General features: G+C 38.6%; 1 protein-coding gene across 1 annotated transcript in view; it reads left to right on the forward strand.

The window, feature by feature from the left end:
- Nucleotides 1-20,177, forward strand: part of LOC118262156 (uncharacterized) — a 51,088-nt gene that overhangs the window by 23,738 nt on the left and 7,173 nt on the right. The window contains exons 4-34 of the mRNA XM_035573318.2: nt 2,387-2,556; nt 4,613-4,695; nt 5,109-5,231; nt 5,365-5,474; nt 5,563-5,660; nt 5,776-6,027; nt 6,330-6,451; nt 6,845-6,967; nt 8,360-8,535; nt 8,838-8,966; nt 9,368-9,524; nt 10,040-10,217; nt 10,497-10,601; nt 11,050-11,313; nt 11,600-11,687; nt 11,847-11,966; nt 12,290-12,417; nt 12,566-12,690; nt 12,828-12,972; nt 13,367-13,575; nt 14,002-14,147; nt 14,669-14,778; nt 14,976-15,109; nt 15,421-15,606; nt 15,950-16,098; nt 16,816-16,952; nt 17,253-17,379; nt 17,637-17,785; nt 18,261-18,402; nt 18,921-19,154; nt 19,751-20,016. Coding sequence (XP_035429211.2) covers nt 2,387-2,556; nt 4,613-4,695; nt 5,109-5,231; nt 5,365-5,474; nt 5,563-5,660; nt 5,776-6,027; nt 6,330-6,451; nt 6,845-6,967; nt 8,360-8,535; nt 8,838-8,966; nt 9,368-9,524; nt 10,040-10,217; nt 10,497-10,601; nt 11,050-11,313; nt 11,600-11,687; nt 11,847-11,966; nt 12,290-12,417; nt 12,566-12,690; nt 12,828-12,972; nt 13,367-13,575; nt 14,002-14,147; nt 14,669-14,778; nt 14,976-15,109; nt 15,421-15,606; nt 15,950-16,098; nt 16,816-16,952; nt 17,253-17,379; nt 17,637-17,785; nt 18,261-18,402; nt 18,921-19,154; nt 19,751-20,016 — 4,685 coding nt within the window. The remainder of the gene's footprint in view (nt 1-2,386; nt 2,557-4,612; nt 4,696-5,108; nt 5,232-5,364; nt 5,475-5,562; nt 5,661-5,775; nt 6,028-6,329; nt 6,452-6,844; nt 6,968-8,359; nt 8,536-8,837; nt 8,967-9,367; nt 9,525-10,039; nt 10,218-10,496; nt 10,602-11,049; nt 11,314-11,599; nt 11,688-11,846; nt 11,967-12,289; nt 12,418-12,565; nt 12,691-12,827; nt 12,973-13,366; nt 13,576-14,001; nt 14,148-14,668; nt 14,779-14,975; nt 15,110-15,420; nt 15,607-15,949; nt 16,099-16,815; nt 16,953-17,252; nt 17,380-17,636; nt 17,786-18,260; nt 18,403-18,920; nt 19,155-19,750; nt 20,017-20,177) is intronic.

Below are 20,177 nucleotides of genomic sequence, written 5' to 3' on the forward strand. Positions count from 1 at the left end.
TTCTTGAGAAAAATCAACACTGTCCTTTGAAATTCGAGAACGTCCATTTGCGATGGAGAAAATACGCCATTCCACTTAGAGCACTTATGGATAGTGACAGAGCTTGACAAACTACAGGGATCGCTATCCTTATTATGTTTTCTTTCTCTTTCTACAGTATTCTTGTTGGCAAATTGTCCAACTTCACCAACACATAGGTGCAATAGAATGCATAGCTGAAAGTCTTTTAATGTTTTGTAAACAATAACATGTTACACTTGCAGACTAGAAATAGTATCTAATTGCGCAATATTATGTATGTATGTACTATGTAATACATTGATCCTATCTAGGAACTAAATGAGTGATTATGAAAACTAATACACAATCAAGAATCTTAAGACAATATTCGGTGCAAACCAGCTAATGTATAATGGGTAAGAGCAATTGAATTCCCATGGAATACAGCAATGGCTTCCAATCGCTTTCTTAGAGCTTCAGAAAGAATTCAATGAACTTCACCCCAAATTCCTGACGAAGCGCAGATCATTCATCGTCGATCATCTAAAGTTTAGGGGAGCGTTATATCGTTTAATAGGTAGGTATATCCTAAATACCGAGGGGGAAAAGGAACAGATCATGGTTCCTCGATGTCTTTGGTAATCACCAAATATAATGTGAAGGGATCCATCGAGAGATAAAGCTAGTAAATATCCTAAGGACCTATCTTCAAAAGCACTATATAATTATAGGGTTATCCGTTATATGAAGATAAAAATAAATGCATCATAAATAGAAGTAATCTACTTAATGAAGTAGATATTCCACATTCCCAGGATACCATGGCTCTTTGTGGTTTATTTGCCATCAGCTATTTTTATTACACGCATACATTGGCAGGACCTGTTTACACTTCGATTACCTACAAGTTATCATCGTTACATGGTTACAATCTTGATTCGTTCAATTGCTTTAAGGAACTGTCTGGGGACTTTCCGTCCCAATAATTGAAAATATTCCAATACAAAAACTTAATTATTTTCCTTAGAAACAAGAGTGACAGGCGTTTTTAATCAGAATTTTTATGAATTAACCCGGTAACAGGAAAATAATATTACCGATAACTTGTCGAAGGGACACGCCCTATAGGTATCGACGTGGTATTTGTGCACACATGACGCAGGGTACCTAGATTTGCACTATCTATGATAGGGTACCGGCAGTACCGCGCAGCCGGCAGCTCCGCTTGTTGGTCAATATTGCGGTCTGGTTGTGACGTAGATGCGCGCGCACACGTCCTTGTGACCTTCACGTGAGCACAGATACTACATGAAATATGATGCTGGATAGCGTAATAAGCAAATTGTTGTTGCGACAAATTAGACAGGATTATCAAGATTATAATTCAACAACAACATTCATTCATTGATTTTATCGAGTTTTGTAGACTGATGAGCGTAACACTTTCTTTAAATTATCGTATGTAGATTTAGAGATACGCACGCATAGAATAACCTAATTATATATAATAGATTTATTCTCTAATTGATATTAGATTAAAAGAAATTACACCATGAATTTCATTATTTTGCAATAAATACTATCAGTAGTATTCTTATTAAGGACGCAATTTAATATGGCAACCACATATAACTAGTTTTACGATAAAATACACAACATGACCCCGATTTTTATATGTTTATGTGAATTGTGAACTACCACCATGAGTTATCGGAATGTCGTACGAAATACGACGCAAGTCAAGTTTATGTATAAACAAAACTACAATAAAAACGTTAACAATAGTTAATTCTGTGCAATCAAACTTGCGGTACTTTGATAATAAAGATGCTTTACGCTGATTTATTTCATAATTTTATAACAATATAGACTAACAGTTGCACAAACACACCAAATCGTCTAAATGTAGGTTCATTTCACTAGCTATTTTAATCTCTATCTATAAAAATCCATTGCTGTTCGTTAGTCTCGCTAAAACTCATGGCCTGGTCGATTTGGCTAAATGGCTCTTGAATTATTTGTAGAAGTCTAAGAAGGTTTAAAGGGTGAGAAACATATTATGTTTGAGGCAATACAAAGTTTTGCGTGCCAGCTAGTTATAACTAAAATTAGGTTCAAAATGAGACTAGAGATTATACAATTAAATAATAAAGCAGGAAAGCTGATGAAATGTTAGAACATTCTGTTATAAACCACCTTCGTTACACACGTTCTCAAAATATGTTATCAGCTCTCGGCCTTATAATAAACCTATTTCTATGCTGTAAAGCACTAATCAATGAATATGAATTGCATACCACTGAACAATACTCAATTCGTCTCGCACACAGTATTTAAATTAGCATTATTAGGCCACATAAATTAACCTGTTTCCTCTCACTTCCAGAGACACTCACCAGATCGACTTGCCGCCCTTCGGCAGATATGCCACTGGAATCTTCTTCCTCGACAAGCTGCATCATCAGGACATCGAGAAGAAGTTCGGTGAACTGGCCGAGAGCCTTGGACTGACTGTACTATGCTGGCGTACCGTCCCCACCAACAACTCCACCATTGGTAAGATACCTGAAAACCTTTTAACCAATACTCAAGACATGTAGGACTTTCTATGTGAAATCGAGCTTCATTGTTTTAACAGTTCATATAAATCATGTCTCATGGGTTCCATGCATGGATATAGATGAATAGAGATCAAAATATTATATTATAAAAGCATTTTTGATGGGGCCATGTTGCATGCTTTTTGTAATCTGTGTCCATATTTTAGTGAAACATTAAATTTTCTGATGCCTAATAGAGTTAGAAGATTTATAAAGGAAATACTGTGAGAATCAAATGTTTTGGTTAGTTCTTTTCAACACTGAAACACATTTAACCAATGTTGGTTTTCGTGGTTAGCACCAATTTACATATAAAACCACAAAATTGTATGCTACTTTTGAAAGGGGTAAATGACAAAATTAACTTTTGAAATTACAGAACCTCGGATACTTTCAAAACGAGGCAAGCGAGTTAATTAAGTTGCCAAGTTATTAAAAGTTTCGGCATTGACACAATTTTCTAGATATTATTTAACATTTTTTCCTTTTAATTTTAACTTTATTTAAAGACAACGTTATTCTGAAAACTACATAAAGCAAATATTGAAAGACATAAACACAATTTCTAATACAACATTTGTTAAATGTGTTGTTTGTTTCAAAATTAATTTGAGCTCTAGAAAAGAATACAATAATTTTAAGAGCTGCTGTGAGCCTTTTTCATGAAGCTCATACAATGTCTAAATAGGACGTAGAAGTCAAGACCTAAATGGTGAATAAATATGGCGCCAGAGCAATCACAGCCAATGGGAATAGTTCACTAGTTGACCACAATCACTGATTTAATTTAAATCTTATTGGAACGATTGGCTGAATGGCTCCACGATTCGTTATGTTTCCATTATGAACCGTACACCCAATACATACAACACAATTTTCCTCAGCACAAGTATCCTGATATGTGACGCAGTTATTATCTCGGCCATTATTGGAAAATGATAAAAAGGCTCTCAGTAAAACTGTCGTAGGTTCGAAGGCATTTTCATTTATATTGTCCTGTCAATTACTGACGACTTGTCCATTGAAGTTCGTCGCTCGATATAAGGCCAGTTTCGGCGTTGCGATTTTTGTTTGCGACTATCATTGCAGGTCGTTCTCGTAGTAATGTCGGGTCGTTTAAACGCGGCTGAACGCGGTCATGCGATGCTTGACCAAACGGTTTGTTCGATTTGACATTCGATTCGGAGCTATGTGTTGTTGACTCACTAGAAGCAGTAGTACAAATTTCTAGTGTCCATTTCTTAAAATTAGTTATAAGACACAGGCAATTTGTGTTACGGCGTTGTTTAATACTTACTTTACATGTCCTAAGTGATTCTACAACGCATAGTAAATTCTTATATCTAAAATTTTCCTAAGAGTATCCACTGTTTAATTTTTAATGGGTTTGCATTTACTCAATTACATAAATAATATTACTTCATTCCCAAAAATGTGCATACTCTTGGAAAACTATTATAAAATATTTATCTCACGTACTGGCGCACGCATCGAAAGATACAAATAAGTAAATGATACTAATCAATGGTATGATTACTAAGAGAGACAATTAAAATGTAATTTGATGCTTGGACAGTACAAGTGGTATAAACCAAAGATTCTGATTACTTCTTAGAATAACTGGAAAACTTTAACTTGAGATTCATTAGACAAACATTATTATTATGTATTATTTATTTCAATGTTCTCCACAAAACAGTTTTTATTGAATCTTGAGTTAAACAACTCGATGAAGCACAAGTGCAGCCATTGTCATTATATAACGCTTCAATGGTAATGTAATCATGTGTACTATCATTCAAACTGTCATAAATGTCGCCATCAGTTCAGTTCAATTACATACAAGTACAATTGCTTTCAACATTTATGACATTTCTACGTACAATTCAATTGGTTTGCCATTAAGTGGTGTTAGAAGATGTGCTTATGAATAAGATATAACCTTCCTAGTATATAAACTTGACACATTCCCTTGGTGAAGTTAGTAATGGGCTGTTTTGGCTCGCTTTCAGGTCAAGTGGCTCGTAATTCGGAGCCATTTATGCGTCAAGTGTTTGTTACCGGAGATACCGACGACGAACAGCTAGCCAGACAGGTAAGAACGAGACGGAGCGAACCGGAGCGAGAGAGAGGGTATGGGGAGTATGAACTTGCAACGTTGCATGTTGCAAATTCATTCTCTTGTTATAGTGTAAGCGCGGTACTAGGACGTAAGGAACTCTTATAGGTGTTTTTTCAGATCGTTGCGTGCGCACTGGCCGGCCGGACGCGACCACTTCGTGCCAAACGTAAATTTTACAAACCCTTACATAATCCCTAAGGGATGCTTGTATACAAAAGCTGGACATTACGCTTAGTGGATTCACAATTAATAAAAATGTCCACAATGTTTAAAATGATAGTAAAGAAAAAAGTGCCTTACACATGAAATGAGGCCCATCTTTTCCATACAGGCATCCCACCGTTCGCTGTATTTTCTAGGTGTGTAGTGTAAACGCCTGCTTTCAGATATTCGTGCTCCGCAAGCGTGCCTCTCATGAGCTGGTGGTGCCTGGAGCCAGGTTCTACATCTGCAGTCTTGCGCTCAAGACTGTTGTGTACAAGGGACTGTTGACCTCGCAGCAACTATGGGTAAGCGAATAGCCAACTTAAATGCCATACAAAAATGGCTCTTAGGGAAATCAAAATAGGATTGTAGAGAATAGATAGTCTTTCTTTGGTTATATCATAGTGAGTTATTGATAAAACACTTTTTTATTTGTAGGAGTACTTCAAGGATTTGAGCAACCCAGCGTTCACTACCTATTTGGCGCTGGTACACACCAGATTCTCCACCAATACTTTCCCAAGCTGGGAGAGGGCACATCCATTGAGGTTGGTATACAAACATACACATAATAAGCTTTAAAATACAGGAGACAAGTCAAAAGAAACTTTAATTAATGTTTTTGTTATATTTCAGAGTCCTCGCTCACAATGGAGAGATCAATACGTTGCGAGGTAACGTAAACCTCATGAAAGCTCGCGAGGGTGTGATGAAGAGCGAGATTTTTGGCGATGGTAAGTCTCCATCACACAATCTAAATAGTCTACGACCACAACATCAAGCTATTCTAAACTTTATTCCTAGTTTCTTCAAAGCACAATTTCCATAACACCTTCTCTTCATCCACAGACCTCAAAAAGCTCTACCCAGTCGTGGAGCCAAACCTTTCCGACTCCGGTTCAGCAGACTGTGTCCTCGAGTTCCTCCTCCATGCTGGCCAGCGGTCCCTGCCAGAAGCTGTAATGACCATGGTGCCTGAAGCGTGGCAGAATGACGTCACCATGCCTAAGGAGAAGAGGGACTATTACCAGTGGGCCTCGTCCTGTATGGAGCCTTGGGATGGACCTGCTCTTGTGTCTTTTACTGATGGACGGTATATCGGTGAGTTGAATGGATGTTTCTTGTTCTGGTTTGATGGAAAGATATGGAAGATGAAGTGAAAAAGGTATTGTATGACATTTGGTATTCTGTTGTATTTTCTACCACAATGAAAAGAAATAGTAAACTCATGGTAGAATAACAGTCTTGCTTAGATACTGAACAATAATGAACTTTATATGTATTTGTCTCGTATTAAACGAATTTGGGACATAAAAACTGGTTAGTTTTTTAAAGCAAGCGTTATATATGTGAAACTTAAAATTAACAAACAACCAATTTTATAAGTTACGATATTTTTCCAGGTGCCATTTTGGACAGAAACGGCCTGCGACCCTCTCGCTTCTACGTGACGAGTGAGAATGTGCTGGTCATGGCTTCCGAAGTCGGAGTCTACGATGTGGACCCGGACAAAGTCATACTAAAGGTAAGAAAAAGATTAATACGAGAACAAGTCCCACTTTTCGACTTTACCTAATACTGATATGAGCTCTATGTAATAGAACAAACTATATATTTTAATAATAGCTATCGTGGGATATACTAAATTAACTAAAAAGTACGGTTTACTCACTTTAATTAATGCCTACTGAGTAGGCTGCGGGACGTCACCGCGTCTGCGTACGCTGCTCAAGATGAAGAGTCCTTCTGTGACTTGAAACTAGAGTAGAACTTTTTTCCATTAATTTACGTGAGTTAACCGTGATTTTTAGTTAATTTAGAACAAATTGTAATTACTCTCTTCAATATTACCGCCGTTTATATCTCTGAGCGTAGCCAGACCGACAAAATTACTCATTAATTTTCCTTAATATTTTAGAGTCGTCTAAAACCCGGCCGTATGTTGTTGGTCGACACCGTTGAGAAGAAAGTGGTACAGGACGCTGAACTCAAGATGGAGATCGCACGCAGCCGACCTCACTCCGAATGGCTTAAAGACAAGGTAAAACTAAACTAAATATGTTTATTACTATTCTGTTCTTTCATTTCTACTATTATTTTCATTATATGGTGATTGGTGACACATTTATGTGAACTTTCTTGGCGTATTTGTACAAATATTCGTTTTATTTGTGTACTGCAAAATCAACTCAATAATTACCAAATTAAAGTTCATTTTATAGCAATTTGAAGTACCTAATATTGTTATGACACGTGTAATTCAAACTCTAAGACAATTTAAATTCTATTCCAATCGATATTGAGTTGATTTTCAACGATAAGCGAATATTTGTCACAATTCTATGAACACATCTACATAGCTAACGATTGTTTCTCTTTTCTATGCATTACCGTACGTGGGGATATCATTATTACATGTATTCAGATGGTGAGTTTGGTTAGACGCATGGGGAGTGAAATCTTTTCGAAATTGCTGCTAATTTAAATTATTATTACTCAATGAATAAGGTACGGTGTTTTATTGAAACCGTGCCTTATACTACCGAGGGACAGTCTAGCCAAAAGGAAAATGAATATTTTTATAACTTGTGTATCAAGTAATCACAAAAGTATTCAATAATAATCTAGATCAGAGTAACCCAATGTTTTCTCTCGAAATTATCACTAAAACATATCTGTTCTTGACCAAGTACTAGTTGAAATCTTTGGCATAAAGATCAAAATATTATATTACACTTTTACACACCGATATGGGTATTCATATATTATCCTATCATCTTATTTTAGACCCCATTGTCATAATACTTTTGTGGTTACTTACCAAAAACAAGTCGCGCTCTTGACTCCGCAAAGGACATGCATGCTTAACTTATAAACAGCTTCATCTAACATCGAGTTTTACATAATTTTGTTAAACAATATTCAACCTTAAATCCACGACTGAGAGGACCAATACGGGCGTCGTGATTCGTGATAGCTTTACACGTTTTCAGAATTTCTTATTGAGGCTTCTTAGGTATAATTTAGTTGTTGTAGTAGTTAGTCCTACAATCCTCTATGAAATATTTTAAAGGATGTTTTTTCTAACACATTAGACGCCACACTAGTGGAGGAATAGCCTTTAACAGTTTTTTGTTGGCAATGAAAGGCTTAAGGCTAATTTTTAGATAACGACAGTTAAGCATATGACAGTATCAATATATTTACTTAAAATATTGACATTTTAATCAATTAGTAACTGTTAAATTCTGAAGTTTAACGTAACAAGTGTAAAACTATCAACTTTTTGCAATCAGATCAACAGTCCTGTTAGGACTATAGTGTGATAAAATGAATCTAGCAGTCCAAACATATTCTAAAACATCCTTTAAAACATTTCAAACCCTGTTACCTACTATAACACACACATTACCTAACATTATTCCAATTGTAGATAACAATGGAAGACATCCACAAATCGGTGGCCTCAGACAACGGTACCGTAGTATCGAATGGTACGAACGGTCACACCAACGGAGTGATCACGGGCCTCGCGGACAAGAGGCTCGGCTTGTTCGGGTACACTATCGAGTCCATCAACATGTTGCTACTGCCTATGATACAGAACAAGTAAGTTATTACTATGTTATAACATGATATATCTTGAAATCGTATGTTTGTGTCAATACTTGACCTTAATGTATCTGTCGAGCTTAGAATATAAAAGATTTATATTGGGTTCTCGAGGAATGATATACAGCGGCTCGGCTCAGAGTAGGAGTTGGAATGGAGTGGTTTTTAGTCAGTAAAAGATTTTTACTAAAAGTTTCTTCTTGCCTCACACTAGATTGGAGGACGCATTTTAGATTTGAAGACAGGAGGCAGCGCTTGCTATTGTGTTCCATTTATTAACAGAACATATTTATTTCCAGAAAAGAGGCTCTGGGCAGCATGGGTAACGATGCCCCACTGGCTTGCTTATCACAGTTCCAGCCATTACCATATGAGTACTTCAAGCAACTGTTTGCTCAAGTCACCAACCCACCTATTGATCCGTTCAGGTATGTTTAAACTTATAATTAATGAAACAAAGTAAAAGTTACATATTACATTACGATAGAAGCTAGCATTCTGTTAGAGTAATTTTGATTTAATAATCTGAGCTTTGATTATTATTATTACTCTGAATATAATGAAAACTTTACCAAAACATATTTTGACAGTAATTACTCACTGCTGTTGTTAAATATAGGAACTTTTAATTGCTTAATGGAAATATAGTTTTGTCATAACCCTACACAAAATAATTGTAAAAACTCAATTTTTATGAGCCTATTAGATTTGTAAATGATATTTATTTTTGCAAATAGCTTACAATGTAACTCTTTTACACGTCAATAAATTTAATATGTGTAATACTACGATATTAATAAACTGACAATAATTCCTTATATTTGACCAGGGAGAAGATAGTAATGTCCCTGCTGTGCCCCATCGGGCCGGCGCCCAACATCCTGCAGCCCAGCGCGGAGTTCGTGCACCGCCTGTTCCTGCCGCAGCCCATACTGTCGCTGCCCGACCTGCACGCTCTCAAGCATACCACGCATCGAGGCTGGAAGGTAAAGCATTTGTCATTAGTTACTTGTTTTGTTTTTAGGGTTGTATTGTTCTTGAAAAAGAAATAGAGATTACTTTTTGTTATCTGTCTATTTTGAAGCTTTTTTATTGATTCATTTCTAACCGCCGTACTCAGAGTCACATAATAAATGGCTACTTAAACCATTCCTTAATGTTTTCGATAGCAAAAGTGTTACTACGGAATAGTTTAAGTAATCACTAAATGTCTCTGAGTGTGGCAGTAAGTGGTTTAGTAAGGAATTGTATCTTTCTTTTGACGTCAGTTTTCCAAATATGTACACAAAGATGGAGACCTATTTGTCCTAATGGACAATGAATAAATTGAATGGAAGAATGCAAAAGAGCTGCAATACTCGGGAGAAAAAAAAAGAAGTAACAATAGTTGTGTGTGTGTAGTGTGGCCGGTTAAACGCAATTATAAAATGCAGGTTAATGAATTAGCGACTAATGTATCGGTTTTTATTATTTACTAACTTAAATATTGATATTTCCACAGACCAAAGTAATAGACTGCACGTTCGAGTACTCGGAGGGTCCGACAGGACTAGAGCCAGCGCTGACCCGCATCGCGGGCGACGCGCACGCCGCGGCCGCCAGCGGGTACCAACTGCTGGTACTCACCGACCGCCCCGCCGGGCCCACCAGGGTTCCTGTTAGCACGCTGCTCGCTCTAGGTACCATATTTTACCGTTATAATACTTTAACTTTTGATTAAAATCCACGTTTGTTTAAATATAACACTAGAAATACTTCTTTACGTAAATAAACATGACATTAATCATAATAAAAGTAACAGAACAAAAGATATCAAATTAATAGTTAACTAAAATCCAAAGCCTTGACCTTAGTTTCATGGCTTTTCTTTTGAAAATATTTTGGATTATGATTGGTTATTTATTTTGACTGTAACACAATGGATATGACATACAATAATACGCTTTTTTCTTTAACAGGAGCTGTCCACCACCACTTGATTGAGACCCGTCAACGTATGAAAGTCGGCATCATACTGGAGACTGCTGAGGCGAGAGAGGTTCATCACATGTGTGTACTGCTGGGTAAGAATTATATACTACATTATTCACTGTAAAGATATCAATGAATATTAACTATGGTTTACCAAAGATTGATTCGCTGGCTGGCTGATTGTATCCAAAAGAAACTATTCCTTAAAATTTGACTTGCAAGTCACAACCGAGAGTTCTTAAAGATAAGCATCCACATGTCCGACATCGTACGCATTCCGTATGACATCATCAGCAATACCTACATGCGATGCGTACTGATGACATCATACGGAAAGCGTGCGGTGCGTACGATACGTGCCTGTGGACGTGTACCTTAAAGCTCCATTACTTTTTGATTCCTTGTAAATACAAGTGACCATTAAAAGACAATTTCTCGACATTCCTTCTGGAACTGAAACATATCAACACGAACATAACAAAGGAAAAGCAATTCTGTCGTTAAAATAAAGTTACTTAAGACTCATTTCTCCTTCCACAGGTTACGGTGCAGACGCGATCTGTCCCTACCTCGCCTTCGAGTTAGCATTTTCTCTTCGCAACGACCATATTCTGGACCCTAATCTAACTGACGAGGATATTTACAAGGCTTATCAAGGTGCCATTGAGACTGGTCTGGCTAAAGTCATGGCTAAGATGGGCATTAGTACTCTACAGTCATACAAGAGTGCTCAAATCTTTGAGGCGGTTGGTCTATGTGAGGAGGTCATCGATAAATGCTTTAGAGGCACCCAGTCTAGGATTGGTGAGTGTTTTTAGTTGATTAAGGGATTTTAAGCTTTGAATGTGGGGTGGTAGAGTTGAATTTTAGTTGTGGGTAAAGTGTATTATGTGGATATGTGCTTGTATTTGAATATGGGGTAATTAAAGTTCAATTTTTATAAATTGTTATGTGAACTATATGGGTTTTCAATCTTACTACTGAAAAGTTATTTGAATAGAAATCTTTTTGCAATGAATTTAAGATTGAAATTGCTTTGTTTGATTATTTGAATGGTGCCATTAATGTTGCTTGTTTGTTCTGTCTTCAGGTGGAGTGAACTTCGAGATTCTATCAAAGGAAATATTCGATAGACATGCATTGACTTACGGAGATGTTCAGGATGCACTCGTTTTGAGGTGAATACAAAAAAAAGTTTTTGAATGATACACAAATTGTTATTTCTTGTCTATGTTGTGATGTGTATTTGTGTAAGTCACTTGATATTTTTACAGTACTCACTTTAGGCTATCCTTCGTTAAGAATATAAAAGAAACTAATTACAATTAATTTTCTAGGAACCCTGGTAACTACCACTGGCGTGCGGGTGGTGAGAAACACATCAACGACCCGATGTCTATCGCCAACTTGCAAGAAGCTGCGCTCAACAAGAGCTCCTCTGCTTACGATAAATACAGGTAATACAAACTACTTTTATTATAGAAATCTATTCTGAACCATAGGGAAGAAACTTGTTATAGTAGAACTACATTACTACATCTGCATAGTTTGCAATTGATGGAATGTTATAACTAGAAACAATTTCTTACCTAAATTAATTATTATGTTATCGGCTTACGTACTGTTTTGACGAGGAACTCGACTAGTTTCTTCTTACCTTATCTTACCTTACCTTACCTTACCTTACCAGACGAAAACTACCATTTCTGATATAGAAATTAACCAGAATATGTATAAATACTACTCTTATGTAGTCTAAATCCTACTTCAATTTCCACAGGGAAAGTGCTTTGGAGTCAATCAGAGCGTGTACTCTGCGAGGTCAACTGGAGCTTGTGAAACTAGACGAGCCCATTCCATTGAGCGAAGTGGAACCTGCTTCTGAAATCGTCAAGCGGTTTGCTACGGGTACGTTATTATATCAATAAAGTAATACTCATATGGTGATACCCTGCTTGTTTATTAATACCAACAAAGTTCATGATTAAGGACTCCGGTGTGGCTCGAAACTAGTCAATATTACTAACTTAATTTAAAACAACTTGTTTCTTTGCAGGTGCGATGTCTTTCGGTTCCATTTCTCTGGAAGCCCACACTACCTTGGCCATAGCCATGAACCGTATCGGCGGTAAATCCAACACCGGTGAGGGTGGAGAAAATGCTGACAGATATCTTAACCAGGTAAATATTTTTTTAAATAACGTCTTTTCGGCAGAAAAGAGGTAGAATAGCTTGAGATTTGAAACCTAAAAATACAGTAAGTCTAGTTATTATCCATTCAACATAGTGTTGATATTAAAACTTCACATTTATCGTAGGACCCCGAGTTCAACAAGCGCTCAGCCATCAAGCAAGTAGCGTCGGGTCGGTTCGGAGTGACTGCGTCGTACCTGGCACACGCAGACGACTTGCAGATCAAGATGGCGCAGGGAGCCAAGCCTGGAGAAGGGGGAGAATTACCTGGTAAGTTACCAATTAACTTGTCTTTTCCTAAATAAGTTAAATAATGTGGTTGCAGCCCTAAGTGTGACCCAATTTAAAAATCGACTAGACAAATATTTACTCAACTGCAAGAAAGAACTATTGAAAATTAACAGGATGCGGGCGTTATTAGTTGATTCAACTGCCTGCCTGTCTAAAAATAATAGTAATAGTAAGTTGCTTTCGTACATCAAATTTTTTGCAAGTTACTTTTTGAAACATCAAAATAGGAAATATTTTTTTTATAATCCTTATGGTTAGCTATCAGATTCCACTGATTTCAATATTCCTGTTTACAAAACAGCGATAAATGAACATAATTAAACACTTAAATACCTATTCACTACCTTCAATAACACTTAACTCTTGCTTCCAGGCTACAAAGTAACAGAAGACATTGCAAAGACCCGTTGTTCAGTAGCGGGCGTGGGTCTGATCTCCCCGCCTCCTCACCACGACATCTACTCCATCGAGGACCTGGCGGAGCTCATCTACGACCTGAAGGCTGCCAACCCTCGAGCTAGGATCTCTGTCAAACTTGTCTCGGAAGTCGGTGTTGGAGTTGTCGCTTCAGGAGTGGCTAAGGTAGGTTAAGAGATGATGAGGTAGTGTTACCTATTTGATTTAGCATCTAAGTTCTACATGATAGAACGACTTTTGTTTCTGTTTTGTTAGCTATGTTTTGAGACTATTCTAACAGACTGTGACCTTATTGCTACGAGAAACTTAGGGTCGGTTCATATCTGACGTAAAATACGTTAAATGTATTAGCGATCGCACTAACGTACCATCGATTGAATTTGAACGATCAAGTGTTTTTCCATACCTACCTTTGTCTGTTCTGGCTCTACGCGACGCATGTTCCGTTGGATATGAACCGACTCTTTCATTCACTTTACCACACCCTATTTCTTTACTCTCTTGGTGTTAAAAAACATCAATGGAAGACCAAATAATACGAGCAGAATGCCATACTTGTCATGTTTCTTCATACTTATTCTATCGCAACAGGGTAAAGCCGAGCACATAGTGATCTCGGGCCACGACGGTGGTACGGGCGCCAGTTCCTGGACCGGCATCAAGAGCGCCGGCCTGCCCTGGGAACTGGGCGTCGCTGAGACACATCAAGTGCTCGTACTTAACGACTTGAGATCTAGGTATGTTAACTTAATGCTTAGTTTTCTTTCCCATTTTATAAGGTACTAGCGGACCCGATAGACGTTGTCCTGTCTACACGTCTGATTAATTAAAACAAAATTGTGAATCTAAACCATTCTCAGATCCTCTTGAACACACACAAAAAGTTTCATCAAAATCGGTCTAGTCGTTTAAGAGGAGTTCAGTGACATACACACGTACAGAAGAATTATATATATAAAGATAAGGTAGGATAGTTTAACTGACATGGTAAGCAATCGACACTGTCTATATCACCCGCAACACGAAAGGAGTTGCCTATGCGTTGCCGGCCCTTTGAAGGGAGAATTGGGTTGCAGGAACCTCACTCACTAGCATTGCTTACGATTGCGCATTGCGACGCCAGTTTTTTTGGGGCCCTGGTCACCTGGTGATCACTTCGGTCAAATGGTTCTTGTCTCTTTTTCTCTCGCTCTCTCTCTCTATCTCTTCTTCATCTCTTTTATCTCTTCAGTTTTTGTAATTATTTATTTTATTACAGAGTGGTGGTACAAGCTGACGGTCAGATCAGAACAGGCTTCGACGTGATGGTCGCCGCACTACTCGGTGCTGACGAGTTCGGATTCAGTACTGCACCACTTATTGCATTGGGTAAGTTCTCATCATAAGCATAATGAACAGTGACTTTTCTCTGGTTCAAATACCAGTTATTCTTTGTCTGAATCAATACACCAGGCTAAACATGTGATTGATGCCTATAATTGCACTATAAACCCGTTGAAACAAGGAGTACTTAATCGCTTTATAACAATAGTAATTGTAATTCTTTCTATTTATCCACTTCTCAGGTTGCACGATGATGAGGAAGTGTCACCTAAACACTTGTCCCGTGGGCATAGCGACACAAGACCCTGTATTGAGGAAGAAGTTCGCAGGGAAACCTGAACATGTCGTCAACTACCTATTTATGCTTGCTGAAGAGGTATGTCTAATGATCTTAGTAACAAATAAGTATTTGTACTTGTTTTTAAATGTATCTACACTAGGTTTTCTCCTGTGTTTTGAGTGCATTTACAAACACAAATTACTTTGCGATTTACTCACGATTAAATCCATGACCAACGGTTGGTTATACTAGAAACTAATCAAGAATACCCCGTAATATTAAGACGCTATTAGCCACATGAACTCGATCTAGTTTAGTAATATTTCTTGCTTGTAATATCAGTAAAACTTTTCACTGTAGCAAGATTAACTGATTCAACACTAACACCCATCTTTCCCATTGACCAGGTACGCCAACACATGGCAGAAGTGGGAGTCCGTCGTTTCCAGGACCTCATCGGTCGCACCGACCTCCTCAAGGTGCGGGAGAACAATGAGAACCCCAAGGCCAGGATGCTGAATCTCAGCCTTATATTGAAGAACGCGCTGCATATGAGACCCGGCGTCAATATTATTGGAGGGTCTAAGTCACAGGTAAATAATTAATGACACAAATATCTTAACATAGTAGTGGTAATTGATTACGAACGATATTTTGTAATAATCAATTTCTTTTTCTTCTTTTATTCTTCTGATTTATTTCGTTGCGAGATCGAAGACAAGTTATTCATGATCCTGGGACGCGCCGGACTTCAGTGTATATCCTGGCTTACAGGAATTGCGGCGGTTTGGAAGGTCGTAATGGGCTTATACTATTAAAAACGATTATTGACACAAAAGCAAATGTTTTATGTACTTCAAACTAAATTAACACTTTTATCTGTTATTTAATGAAAATGTATCCCAGTACAAAAATTAAACAAGTAATCGTTTGCAGGACTTCCAACTAGAAAAGCGTTTGGACAACCAACTGATAGAACAGTGCAGCAGTCTACTGGACGGCTCCGCCGACCATGTCGACATCAACATGAAGATTACTAACGAGGACCGCGCCTTCACTTCCACGCTGTCGTACCACATCGCCATGTTAGTAACACACTATTATATCTTATGTGGCTACACTAATTTGTAACTGCTAGAGATTTTCGGCTTTAGAAGAATATGAAATTCTAATCAGGAAATTACAGTATAAGTTGAGCTTAATGAGCTATAGCTAGATGATTAATACATACATACATATCGTCACGCCTTTAATCCCCGAAGGGGTAGGCAGAGGTGCACATTGTGGCATGTAATGCCACTGTGTACACCCACTTTTCACAATTTATGTAGTAAGTCCCATGCTATTTGACGTCAAAAACTTATAACGTCATAATAGAGCACATTTCCATACAAAGTGCTACCACTAGAAAATATCGTTTTTGACGTTTCGAAAAAAGCCCATTGAATACTTCGCCCGACCCGGGAAGTAGGAACCCGATGACCTATTGCCCGGCAATAGCATTTTGCAACCACTCGGCCAACGAGGCAGTCTAGATGATTAATACTGGTGGAATATTTCTAAATATGACTGGTGGTTGTTGAGCAACTGGCTGCTACAGGAGAAAATCCAAATGTTGGGAAAAGATTTAAAAAAAAGCAAAATAAAAAACGTTATGTTTCTTTGAACGTGATTATAATATGATGTGAACATCCATCCAGCGTATTATTATATTCAACGAGTCTTCTTTTCGATTTAAAATCGAAACACGTTACTTATCGCTTTCTTGTAAGAAGATTTTAATTGCAAATTCAACCGTACAGGAAATGGGGTGACGACGGTCTCCCAGACGGCAAGACGTTGAACATCTCCCTGACTGGCTCCGCCGGACAGAGCTTCTGTGCATTCCTGTCCAAGGGCATCACCGTCACACTCGAGGGAGACGCTAACGACTATGTCGGTAAGTAAACATAATCACATTACGCATTAACGAGGTTAAAACAAGACTAGTTCATAAAGGATGAGATGACAATCCCAGTAGTTTCGTTCTGCTAAATAATAAAAAATATTTGATTGTTCTATAAGTAAATCAATGCAGTCAGTCAGTAAGTCTATAACTCTGGACATTGTCAGTTCGAGTATGACTTAAATCAATATCTGTTTTTTGTTCTAGTTTGCCTCTACTGTAATTCATAGCTTACAGATGTTCTATTCTTACAGGCCTAAGTTTGGGAAAACAATGTTTAATTTCTTATTTCAGGCAAGGGTCTGTCCGGTGGCAAGGTAATCATTTACCCACCGAAGGCGTCGCCGTTCGAGTCCCACTTGAACGTCATTGTTGGCAATGTCTGTCTATACGGAGCTACATCCGGACGGGCTTATTTCAGGTAATTATATGTGCTACTTTTATGTGTATACGAAATAGAGCTAGTTAGGAAACCTTAACAAAATGAAATTGAGCGGAAAAAGCAGACCTAATCATACGCTGTAACTAGCGTCTGTTAGTTTTACGCTAGACACATTTTGATAAAGGTACAGAGAGACATAAAATAAAACCTTTATCGTCTTTAGCATTTCTACAATCTACATAAACGAAACTGCCGCAAAATGTGAGTTATTAATACTGTGATGATATTTTGTACAGAGGTATAGCATCGGAACGTTTCTGCGTCCGCAACAGTGGGTGCGTGGCGGTGGTGGAGGGCGTGGGCGACCACGGCTGCGAGTACATGACGGCCGGCGTCGCGCTCATACTCGGACTCACCGGCAGGAACTTTGCCGCCGGGATGAGCGGTGAGAACTCTACTAATCCTTTAGCAAAGTTTTACTGACCTACTAAATATTAGTACCTATATCCCAAAAGAGACTCACGCATCGGGTGTCTTATGCGCCAATATCGGCGCATACCACAGTATATTTGCCAAGATCAAAAACGTGACAAGTTTAAAGGGTGACGATTACATTTTAGGTTGAAGAAAATTTGATTAAAGTCTCGTACCCACTAATAACACTTGCGACAAGGAACAGTTACAACAATGTCGCATCGCCCGACATCGCCCGTTGTCTCTGGGGACATATATGCCGCTCGACAAATGTTCCTAGTGGAGACGAGGTTTAACGCAACCGAAGTCCTAGACGAAACACTAATTTAAAACCACACAGTCTTGACGACATCTATTAGCAAACTAACACCGCCCATATACGGGGATTTATTATAATCCTCAGGTTTATCAAGCTTAAACCTTAAATATCATAATACTGTGTGCAGGAGGTATCGCGTACGTGTACGACATCGACGGCTCGTTCTCCGGCAAGTGCAACCACGAGATGGTGGAACTGTTGCCGCTGGAGCTGCAGGATGATCTCGACTACGTGCAGCAACTCTTGAAGGAGTTCCACGAGTACACTGGGTAAGTTACTAGACAATTATTTATATTGTATTACATTGTTATACTTAGCTATATGCTAGGTTAGGTTGGCGAGGCTCTGGGGCAGGTCTATTAGAGGATCCGGTGCCCCTTACAGGTGCTGAGGGTCGGCACCATTGGTGGTTTGACAAATGAGTGAGGATAAAAATCTCACACTCCCTAATATTTTATCGCCAGAAAGCTACAAATCTTTTGAAGGTTTCCTCCCCTCATAAAAAAGGTTACTTAGATTGATGAAGGCGATATGTTGCTATATGCATTGAAAGTTGTCCTGTGACTATATCATTAATTACTTTACTCCTTTGGTTTGTTCAACATCTTTTACGTATTCTGAAATGAAGTGTACAAAATGACAAGGTTTAAATGTAATAAAAAATCTGACTTAGTAATTGCTTAGTTTACTGGCATAGTCAGTACGATAATGATCATTTCTTTTATAACAATGACGATCACAATATTTTCACCGTAAAATTTCTAACATGATATTTTCTTCCCCCCAGCTCACTGATCGCAGAAGAACTACTAAAAACATGGCCGGAGCCTGCTAAGAAGTTCATCAAGGTATTCCCGTATGAGTACCAGCGCGCACTAAAGACGTTAGCAGTGAAGCAGCCCAGCCAGCCCAAGGTGGAAGCCAATGGAAAGGCCGAGAATGGAGTGTTGGACATTGAGGAGACTGTCAGAGATGTGGAACTGGAGACCAAGAATCTGGAGAAGATTTTGGATAAAACTCGGTAAGTGGGTGGTTTACTGTTTGGTTTGGTTACAGGAGAATACATGTGTTGTAAATCTGACGTAGTTAAAGCAGTCGCTGTTTGTGTAGGTAGAACAATCCTTGTTAAAACTACGTTTACTATAACTATTATCGTGTTTTCTTCCTTTTATATTTGTATTACACACATTTATGCTACAAACGCAGTAACAAATTATAATTTAAGGTAAGTGTCCACAAGCCCGGGTTGTATGCATCGCAACGGATTTATTTTGTTTTGTATAAAAAGTCACAATTGGGTTCACTGATCCGCACCGTATGGATCGCATGGGTCGCCGGTACGCACCGCATGCTTCATTCGATGCGTACCGACGACGTTATACAGAATGCCGATACCAAATACAGAACGCCGATTCAAATGGAAGTGGCATCGGCAACCCGATTGCTAATAGTCGTCAGCAATCCGATACAGTGGACGCAATCTGAAAAATTTATCCGTTTGATGCGATTCGTGCGATGCGGGCCTGTAGACGCTTACCTTAAATGGACATATGTCTTATTTCTTTTCAAAACTTTTAACACATCAACCACTATACCGAGCCCTTATTTTCCCCACAGCGGCTTCATGAAGTACCCCCGCGAGACCACAATGTACCGTCCAGCGGAGAAGCGCGTCCGCGACTGGGACGAGATCTACAACAGTGGGCACGTCCGTCGCGGGCTGCGGCCGCAGGCGGCGCGCTGCATGGAGTGCGGCGTGCCCTTCTGCCAGTCGCAGCACGGCTGCCCGCTCGGGAACATCATCCCCAAGTGGAACGACCTCGTCTTCCGCGGCGACTGGCGCCAGGCGCTCAGTCAGCTGCTGCAGACCAATAACTTCCCAGGTATGCTGCAAACACAATAAAACTCCATTGTTACGTAATGCCACAGCACACTTTTAGGTCGTTGTTATTATGAACTAGTTTGAGAACACTAGCTAGGACCAAAATAACTAGAGTTCTATCTCTATTTTACTCTGTTACTTGTTAATTTTTTAACAGCCAGA

The sequence above is a fragment of the Spodoptera frugiperda genome, chromosome 20 (genome assembly GCF_023101765.2).
Source record: "Spodoptera frugiperda isolate SF20-4 chromosome 20, AGI-APGP_CSIRO_Sfru_2.0, whole genome shotgun sequence".
NCBI classification, from domain to species: Eukaryota; Metazoa; Arthropoda; class Insecta; order Lepidoptera; family Noctuidae; genus Spodoptera; species Spodoptera frugiperda.